General features: G+C 38.3%; 1 protein-coding gene across 1 annotated transcript; it reads right to left on the bottom strand.

The window, feature by feature from the left end:
* Positions 1–9,356: 9,356 nt before the first annotated feature.
* LOC140604458 (olfactory receptor 2A12) lies at positions 9,357–10,289 on the bottom strand. Its single transcript, XM_072775728.1, has one exon. The coding sequence runs from the start codon at positions 10,287–10,289 to the stop codon at positions 9,357–9,359; it is 933 nt and encodes a 310-aa protein (XP_072631829.1).
* Between the last annotated feature and the right edge of the window lie 243 nt (positions 10,290–10,532).

Raw genomic sequence — 10,532 nt, 5'->3', positions numbered from 1 at the left:
AGAAACTGTTTATATTGATTATCTCAAGAGTAGGATTATATGGGGATTTGTCTTTCATATAAATTGTTTACTTATTTGCTCATTTGCTTAATCAACTTTATACATTACCGGGGGGAAAAAACAAGATATTTTTATTTTGGAAAAACCTACAACGTAATATAAAACTAAAGAGGCACATTACTCCTGCTCATCTTGAGAGAAATCCTCACCAAATTTTAACAGCGATCTCCTGTCAAAGCAGATTTTCTTACACCTTCATATGGGAGAAATAAATCACTGAATTATGAAAAGTAATTAACCTTTGATAGGAAAGGGGAAGTTGAAAACCTCAATCTCATTTTTCTTTGTACCGATTTTTCCCCCTAATCCTAATAGAGAAGAAGATCAAGATCTTCTATTGACTACAAGAAGAATTAAATCATAAATTAAGTTGAAAATTATTGTAACACCCACCAAAATGTGAATGAGAGCACAGGCAGAGCTGTGATGCTGCAGTGATCAGAGAAAGTGGCCTTTGTCATTCAGAGAAGCACATCCTAATACCCTTTTAATTTTCTTATCTGCAGGGACGACTGGGTGGCTCAGTGGTTGAGCATCTGCATTCAGGTCAGGGAGTGATCCTGGGATCCAGGGATGAGACCCGCATCCAGTTCCCCACAGGGAGCCTGCTTCTCCCTCTGCCTGTCTCTGCTTCCCTCTCTGTGTCTCCCATGAATAAATAAATAAAATCTTTAAAAAATTTTTGTTCTTATCTGCAATGCCGGTTTTAGGGGTTGAAGCTAAAAACCAAACACTGAAAACAATAAAAGCAGTGCCTGTAAGCAGACCCAGAAGTGACAGGGAATTTAGCTGTCAGCTGAATTCCATCAGTATCTTAGAAAAATTCATTTAGCATCAGCTTGCTTACTAGTAGGAACTTTTCAACCCAAGCCAGCTCATGAAGCTTCCTCTTTCCCTGAACATTACTCAACTGTTGCATACCCATGTTTGCCTCTGTGAATTCCCTTTGTTCATAATCCTGCGGTTGACCAATAGGCTTACTAGCAGAGGCATTTGTGCAGAGTGCAGTGAAATTGCCAATTTGAGAGGTATTTGCCCCCTTTGTGTGAACTTATGTGTCTGTGCCTCTGTGGATTTGGTATTTCTCTTAAAAGGAAGTGGTAGTCTTAAGCTAACTTCCTAAGTTTTGGGTGGACATTCATCGGAGGTCCCAAGAAATGGCAGTGAATTATGATCAGTAACATATTACTGATTTTATATGGGCTGAAAGGCCTACTTTTGACTTATTGACTTATTTTTAAATTCATGCAAGCAAAGCACAGTTAAGGGATGCATATTGAAGTACCAATTAGCAGATATGAAATAGGAAGCTGTCCAACCATCTGGACCATACAATTCTGTTTGAATAGAATATGGCGCTTTGTGGACAAACTAAATATTGTGTCAATGGGTGCCAGTGAATCAAGCTGACTAGGAGGGCTCATGGAGCTCTTAAGGCCCGAGTCCTCCAAGAATATGGACATTTTGTAGATTTCTAAGGCTCTTCTGAAATAAGCATGTCCGGTCACCATGGAAAGCAAGGCACAAGTAATGACAGAAAATGAGATAATGCCTTCAGCAAAAGCTTGAAGGCATGTCTTTGGAGCTGATAAAGACACAGGAAGCAGCAAAGACTCAATTGCTTTCCAAAGATGTCTCTGGATGAGTCATAGGAGACCTCCTGCAGGTGAAGTGTGATATGAGCTTGAAGAGGAAGAGCAGACAGGCTGAGCACAGAGCCTGTGGCCAGGGAAGCCTGTCTGGGCATGAGATGGATTCCTGGGAGTGGATCCAAGAAAAAGCCCAGTGGGCTCATCTGAGATGTGTCCTTTTGTGCTCCTACTGCACCCAGGTCCGTGACCTAAGACAGCAGACACAGGGATGCTTCAGCTATCAGATATGCCAGTCATTAGCTTCTCTTTCCCAAATGATTAGAATTGTTTGGCTAATTCAAGTTCATAATTAAAACAATTCTGCAATTATAGAGCTTTGCATGTAATTTTTTAAAAGATATTTCTGAAAGAAACCAGTAGCCAATTTCCAAAATGGCAGGAATAAATAAGGAGACAAATAGGATTCTTAGTGAAACAACTTGCTTCATCAAATGTGAACTACAGACAAACCGTATGTCATACTGGATATCAATTGTACCCTTTTACAGTTTGAAGGAAGATCAGGAGACTATCACTCTATATAGTAACTCTTGGGGCACCTGGGTGGCTCAGGTGGCTCAGGTCTTGATCCCAGAGTCCCAGGATTGAGCCCCATATCCAGCTCCCTGCTCACTGGGGAGCCTGCTTCTCCCTCTCCCTCTGCTCTGCCCCCTGCTTGTATGCTCTCTCTCTCTCTCATGCTCATTCTTTCTCCCAAATAAATAAATAAATAAATATCTCATAATGGTAACTATCTACACACACTAATTGTTGATGAGCTCATTTGTTGAGGACAAGTATAAAAATACAACATAAGGTGAAAGTAATTTTTTTTCCTTTTAAATATTGGCATGGTTTTGCATTTTGAATTTCACAATTCTAGAAGCCAGATTTGTTTCTACCTTTGAGAAAAAGCCTGGGGCAAATAACAACACAGAGAGAGATATCTCAAAGTACTTAAGTGTCCACTCCAGCTGCATATTAAAGAAAGATCTTCAGTGCATAGAATAAGGGATAGTTTCACGGATGCATTTCTCTGGTCTTCCATAGCATGAAAATTCACTGAAATTGCTCTGAAAACAGCAAGATCCCAGAACAAGGATGACAGCAGCATGGATAACAGGGCTGGTCAGAGCATTGTTCCAATCTCCCTTCTGCAGGGTGAACTGCATAAACTAGAGTCACTTACTCTATGCCTCATTGTTTTCATCCACAAAAGAGTGAGAACAGGTGTCTAAAAGGGCTAATGTGAAGAATAATTACCATGAAACTGGCATATATTAGAAGTGATATAAATGTTAACTGCTAAGTATTAAAAAGACCACAAATTTCAAGAAAGAGTCCAAACCATCAGGATTAGCGATCCAACAAAATCATGGTATTGTCAACTTTTTCACATTCCTCTTGCCTTGCCTTTTGGTTATCTTTTGAATTTAAATAGAAAATATGCCAAATAAATAACACACCATTTTACTTTCATTTGTTAATGTGTTTTCATGGTGATTTTAAGACAATTAATTTTCAAAAGGATTTTAAAGAAATGGAAAAATCCCTTAAAGGAAACTCACTCCTGGATTGAAGAGGAAAACATCAGTTTTAAAACTCAAAATTCTCTTCAAAGGAAAGGAGGCCGTACTTTGGGTATTTAGCACTGCCCCACAGTGGGACGTTCTATTGATCACTCTGAGTGAGAGCCCTGGGGTGTCAAAGACGGTGTTCTGGGACAGCACATATCTGTCCAATTTTCACACTCACAAAGTACTTACCATTTCCAATAGTTACTTCAAGACTCAGCTTGATCCTAGTACCAGATTGTAACAAACATGGATTCTGAGCCCAACTGCCAGGGTTCAAATCCCGACTTTGCCGCATACTAGTTTTGTGACCTCTCTTGAGTTTTTCCGGTCCTCAGCTCCACCAGCTGCAAAATGGTGTGAACAATAAACCCTACGTCATGAGTTAACTCATATAAGACACTTCATAAGTGCTTAATGATATATTACAGATCTGAAAGCTGTCATGCAGAGTAGCTTCTGGATCAAATAATCATAAGGAAACATGTTAAGAATCGCAAAACTCCTCTGCTAAAACAAGGGACAAAAAGAGAATCCCTCCACCAGCAGATCTGGATTTCCCCTGCAAGAGAAGCTCATCTCTTTCTCAGGCAAGGGACGAATGGGTCCTGTCTGGGTGACAATGTTTCTGAGCGTCTGCTGGGGCAGGCAGTTAACAGGGAAGGAAGGTCCGTCTCAGGGCAAGTAACCACTTACCTCTGACTTCAGGACTTTTTATTTGTAAGAAGAGGCACCTGGGCCATGTGACCCCTGAAGTTCTTTGTTATCTTTCGTCAGTCAGAGGATATCTACTGGATGGTTAGTGGATTCCTCTTCTCTGACACAGTCATGACAAAGGCAAGAGCTGCCCCATGAGGATGATGAGGGGAATGTGAAGAGAGGGTCCTAGAGGGTCAGAGGCATCGTGGCTACACCATGGGAATTAGTAATGGTATCTAGAGATTCCCATCAGGCCCTAGTTATGAAGATAGGTTTAGGGCCTCACATGAAAGGCATTTAATCACTAATGCCCAGAGCCAGGGATTGCGTTCCAATCCTACCCTTTCCCATTTCCCACCTGCAAACCCCTTTTCAGGGCTAATGAACCACATTTACTTACAGTGGTATAATCTGTGTTCTTTTCTTCAAATGTGGCCTTGGGTTTAGAAGAAACCTCACAGGGAAGGACAGGGATTGATTCTCTGGTCTAAAAAGACCTCATCGGGAAGTGAGAACCCACATACACAGTTCTCATGGCAGAACTTGATAATGGATTTGCTTCTGCAGGTGAGGGATTTGTTCTGTCATCATTTGAACCCAACTCTGTCCCCACAGACACAAATAATGATTCAGGGCACAGAACCCTGTGGCATTGCATCCATTCATATTCTCCTCAGAGAGATTTAAAGAGTTTGCTACTTTCCTATGGGCAGATGAACCAATAAATACCTTTCCCACATGTATTCATTTTGATCTTTCAGTATCTCATGGGAATTTTTATGTGCATTTGTTTGGGATTTGTGTTTGCTTGGGATTGTGTGAGGCCAGGCCAGGCAGGATGTCTCTAAACTATGCAAGATCTTGGCACAGAAAATAAAAAATTCAAGATTGTTTCATAACTTAATTTCTCTCAATAGGTATTTTATCAGCCTTAAAATTGTTCAACTCTATAATTCTTCCTGTTTGTAGAAGAGAGGCTGTGTTTTCTTGATGTCTCATGATAGGGGGCCGCATGGACCCCATTAAGACACCATCTCAGAGAAACTAATTTCTCCCAATGGAGAAATGTCATTGCCAGGAAATCACTGTACATTTCTCACAAATATTCTTGACTTGACAGTTTAGAGTTTAGATATACTTCTCCCTTAATTTTCTTTAGTTTGGTCTCCATTTCAAACTTTTCGAGATTTCTGAACCACATTTTTATTTCTTCATTCTGGGTTAAGGCCTATAGTTAAAATGAATCTCAATAAAATCTTTTTTTTTTTTTTTTTTTAAAGGTGCCTGGGTGGTTCAGTTAATTAAGTATCTGCCTTCGGCTCAGGTCATGATCCCAGGGTCCTGAGATCCAACCCTATGTTGGGCTCTGCACTTGGTGGGGAATCTGCTGAAGATCCCTCTGCCCCTCCCCCCTGCTCATGCTCTCTGTCTCTCTCTAATAAATAAATAAAATATTCTTTAAAAAAATAATCTCTCTCCTCTTGCACATCTCATGTGGTAGGTGATGTTTGATGATTGTAAAGTCCTTCCACTTCTAACTTTCAGAGTCTATGTAGAGTCTTACTTCTTAAACTTTGGTAGAAAAGGCACTTCAAAATAAAAATAATATTTAATCTATCGGACAGCAGAAAAAATATATTCAAGGGGAGGATATTGGAGTTATTTCTTTTCTTAAAATAATCTGTGTCAGGTAGAGCCTCACTCCACATACTTTATTCTTCAACACACTCCACTTTATTCAAGTACTACTCCTCAATAGCTCAGACTCTTGAAATGCTTTTCCTTGTTTCAAGTCAATTTTGTCCTGTAGTACCCATTTGACTTCAAATATACTAACAATCCTTCAAAGTACATAGGGACCCCTCTTCAATTATCCAAATCCAGATTGGTCTCCCTTCTCTGGAAGATTAAAAGCACTTATCATAACATCTTTCAAAGTTGTGTTTGGATAATTTTATAGTTCTTTATCTTTTTATTGTTTGTATATTCCTTGTATATTACAAGGAACACAAGAATATTACAGAAAAATAAATTTTACTCACCAATACCCAGATAGAACCAAGGATAATAAGTTGGTGCATGCTCATTCAAATATGCATATTTAGGGGTGCTTGGGTGACTCATTTGGTTGAATGTTCTTCTGACTCTTGACTTCAGCTCAGGTCATGATCTCAGGGTTGTGAGATTGAGCCCTATGTCAAGTTCCACACCAGGTGTGGAGGCTGCTTAAGGTTCTCTCTCTCCCTTTCCTTCTGCCCCTCCCTACCTCTCCCTCTTAAAAAGAAACAAATATGTATATTTACCACTTTTATTTCTTTTGGTTGAACAATATGATATTTAACACAGTGTATTGTGGATACAAAGAAGTGTCCTGATTTGTCTCTTTTTTTTGTTTCTAATCTTTGAAGTGGAGAAAGCAAAAGCATTTCTTCTGAAAAGTCTTAGACTTCTTTTATTATTAATATTTGTATTGATTAATATTTTATATTTTAGTAAGAATAAATGTTACAAAGCACATTTGGCTTTATCATTAGTGATGGACCTTTATTAAAGAATGTCAATTTAGAGATAGAAGTGTTTGCAGATCGCAAACACAACACCTACAGCTGCACCTAAATATTAATTTAATATTTGCCATCTCTGAGACAGAAAATCCTCCTTCAGAGGGCTTGAGTCTGTCTTTCATTCTTTCTTTCTTTCTTTCTTTCTTTCTTTCTTTCTTTCTTTCTTTCTTTCTTCTTTCTCTATGTAGCACATAGAATTTCAATGGGGTATTTGAAGAAGATAATACAGTATAAGTGATTATGAGAAATGAGAAGTATTTATTTTTTTTCCACTTCTGTCTTGATAAACCTTTCTAACTGTATAAACCTATTGAAGGATGTGCTCCATCAAAACAAGGGTAGTAAACCAAGGAAGAGGAAGACATGAGATTAATGAACTAAGAAATCTAACATAGAAAGGAAGATGAAATTACCAAGGAACAACCAGTCAGATAGGAGAATGAAATCTCCTGAAGGATGGGTATATTATTTGAGGCAGCTGATGGGGATTAAGAGATACAGAAAACCTTAGGAAGAGGGAGTAAGAGCCTAAGTGGAGGGGAAAACAAGGCAATTTATTAACATCATGTTTATTATCTGTACCTAGAAACATTTAGTTGCTATCAGGTGAGGGAAAATATTGGCCTAATAAAGAGTTTTCTATACAAACTTGTTGTTGTTGCTGTTATGTTGTGGATGAATGGGCGTTCACTGGGATATTGTTTCTCTTTCTTCCACTAGTAGACTTTTTTGGAAAATGCACCTTCTTGGTTCGGCTGATCAATGGGACCACGTTGCATTGCACTCTGCTCAGGACTGGAGAGTGGGTGCTTAGCACCACTATCTTCCCTAATCAAATGTTTATCACAGACCAGTAATGTGTCAGACATTAAGAGATACAACTGCTAGAGACAAAATCTGCATTCTTTTTACTCAACATTTTAGTGGTAAACAGGAGAGTTGCTCTCATGTTACCTTCTTTCTTAAAAGTCTACATACCTCTTTATCAGCCTATCTCCACCTATTTTTAGTGGGAAAAAATGGAATTTTTTGTTGTAAAAAGAAATGAGCTCATATGTAAGAAATAAAGCAATCCTGAAAAGTACAAAGAAAAAATCTAAAATTATTCCATATCAAAGCACCCTGAAATAACTATTATGGCTAAACAGCTCAGTATCCCAGAGAATTTCTTCAAGTAAATACACAGATTCAGGGCTAATAATAATTTATTAAAATGTAATCACATGATATTTTATTTTTATTTTATTTATTTAATTAATTTATTTTTTTCACATGATATTTTAGGAGAGTATCTTGACTTTTTATTTTGTATAAAAAGAATATTTTCCCCAAATGAAAATAAGCTAAGCAATTCAGAAAAATACATCACCCACACATTTGGCTAATGGACTCCCACCTAGCTCTGTGTGCTTAGAGAAATATAAGGAGGGAAAAATAAACAGATAATATTTTAATGAAAATTGGTTCATACTTCTCATGCTATTTTTAAGTGCATATATTTTTTCATCTAACAGAAGGAAAAAATACCTATTATATAACTAGATTATTCTAATTCAGAGGCCTTTTTAATCTTGGAAGATTCTTAATATAAACTTTTGGATATAACATTAATTTTTCATTGTATTTAGAGGTTGTAGCCATTAGATTTTAAACATTATGTCTTATTGTGAGAGAGTATCGATTGGACCCCTAAAGGTAAAGGAAGAGAAAAAAGCACACTTCAACTTCCTACTTAAGATTCAAGAAGTCTTGTTTCACAACTTGAACCATTTAGCAGATACCGTTGGCTGTCTGCCCTATGGCCATTACTTCTTTCTTGCTGAGCTAGTACTGATATTCTCAAGGTATTAAGCAGTAAATTCATCAGAGAAAGTGGCTCTCACTCTGAGCCACAGGGAATTAAACCATAATGGATCTAAACCAAGCTCTCAATTTCATCCTCTTTGTCAGCAACTGCTTAGAGGTGACCATTTGGCCCAATTTTGGCCAGTGGAATACCAGAAAAAACCTGCAGAGAGGGAGTGATTCCAGAAAAGATCTTCCTTCTTGATAAAGAGGGAAAGACAGACCAAAAAAGTTTCTCTTTGCTTCTTTCTTTATCAGTTGTAAATATTGATACATCAGAAAATTTGACCACCAAAATATCTGAAAATGACTCACCTACCATATGGCCAAGAAAGGGAAAAATCTCCATTCTGCCTTTATTCCTAAGGTCTGTTTATTTTGTAAAGTGATTTCAGTACAAAGATAAACTGGAGTGATATGGTAAAAAGTTACCTAGTCCAGACAAGTGGGATGAAATATGCTGATCTCTGAGGAGGTGATGTTTGAACCTGATAGACGAGTGAGTAGAAGAGGATTCCGCGTCTTGTCTTTTCACTTTTTTATGCCGTTTATTGATTGATCGGATGTTCTTAACTTTCAATCTACTCAAATTTATCAATGTTTTCTTTTGTGGCTATCAATTTTGTATATTATTTTTAAAATTCTTCCCCTTCTTACCTTCTAAAAGCTTTATGTATAGTTTGTTTTTAACATTTAGGTCGTGAAAACACTAGGAACTGAGTTTTCTGCGTGCTTGTGGACTTATTTTGACTAATATTTTTGTTAAGATATTTGCATCTCTGTTCATGAATAGGATTAGACTGTGATGTTCTGTTTCATAATGATTATCTCAGGTTTTGTATCACTGGCTTAAAGTATAAGAGTATTTATATTTTCCAAAGAGAAAGAGTACTGGGTTTGTTAAATTAACAGATTTACAAGGGCATTCAAGGACCCAGAAACAGGTGGAAAAGCTCACAATCTTGTAATACTCCAAACCTTCCTCATGCTGATGACTTCTTCCCTAGAAATCTCCTCAGGGCACTCTTCACCTCAGTGTTCCTCAGGCTGTAGATCAGTGGGTTTAGCATAGGATTGAAAAGGCTATAAAACAATGATAAAATCTTTCTTTGTTCTTGAGAAGGGCTAGATTTAGGGGCCATGTACATAACAATAGCACTGCCAAAGAAGAGCCCCACCACACAGAGGTGGGAGGAGCAGGTGGAGAAGGCCTTTCTGCGACCCTCCCCAGACTGGATCCTCAAGATGGCCAACAGGATATGAATATAGGATACCAGCACCAAGCAGAGGGGTGCGACTAAAACAAACACAGAGCCGGCAAAGAGAACAATTTGGTTGAGTCTAGTGTCAGCACAGGCCAATTTAAATACCGACATGATTTGACAGAAAAAGTGGTTGATTTTTTGTGGTCCACAAAAAGACAACTTAAGAATGAGAGTAATGTGGACCAGAGCCAAGAGAAAGCTGAACATCCAGCAAGTGGCAGACAAGATAATGCACACTCTCCAGCTCATGACGACAGTGTAATGTAGGGGATGGCAGATGGCCACATACCGATCATAGGACATGACCACCAAACTCATACACTCTGTGACAGCAAGTGCCAAATACAAAAATGTCTGAAGTATGCATGGAACAAAGGAGATGGTTTTCTTCTGCATTATAAGACTTGCCAGCATCTTAGGGACAATGCTTGAGGCATAGGACATGTCAACAATGGCCAGGTTTGAGAGGAAGAAGTACATGGGTGTGTGCAGTCTGGAGTCCAGCCAGATGAGCCCCAGGATGAGCCCGTTCCCCATCAAGGTAAGGCTATAGAATAGCAAGAAGAACCCAAAGAGGAATATTTCAAGTTTGGGATCAACCTGGAATCCCAGCAGGATGACTTCTGTGATCCATGTCTGATTGCTTCCCATGTTCTTTTGACAGATAGGTACAATGTTGTACTTAGCACAGGAATTTTGGAGCTGAGTGGTAGAAAAGGAAAAAGGAATATGTTCATACAGAGTGAGAATTTATATAGAGGCTAAAATTCAGTAATTCATGGATCCAATCCAGTCTAAAGTCTGTGATGTTGATCTGTACTTTTGGCTTTAGAGATATCTAATAAATTCAGTTATTGACCAATATTAACAATTAGTAGACTTCATATAAAAGTT

This window comes from Canis lupus, chromosome 15, assembly GCF_048164855.1.
Source record: "Canis lupus baileyi chromosome 15, mCanLup2.hap1, whole genome shotgun sequence".
Classification (NCBI taxonomy): Eukaryota; Metazoa; Chordata; class Mammalia; order Carnivora; family Canidae; genus Canis; species Canis lupus.
This window is presented reverse-complemented; position numbering and strand designations above follow the sequence as displayed.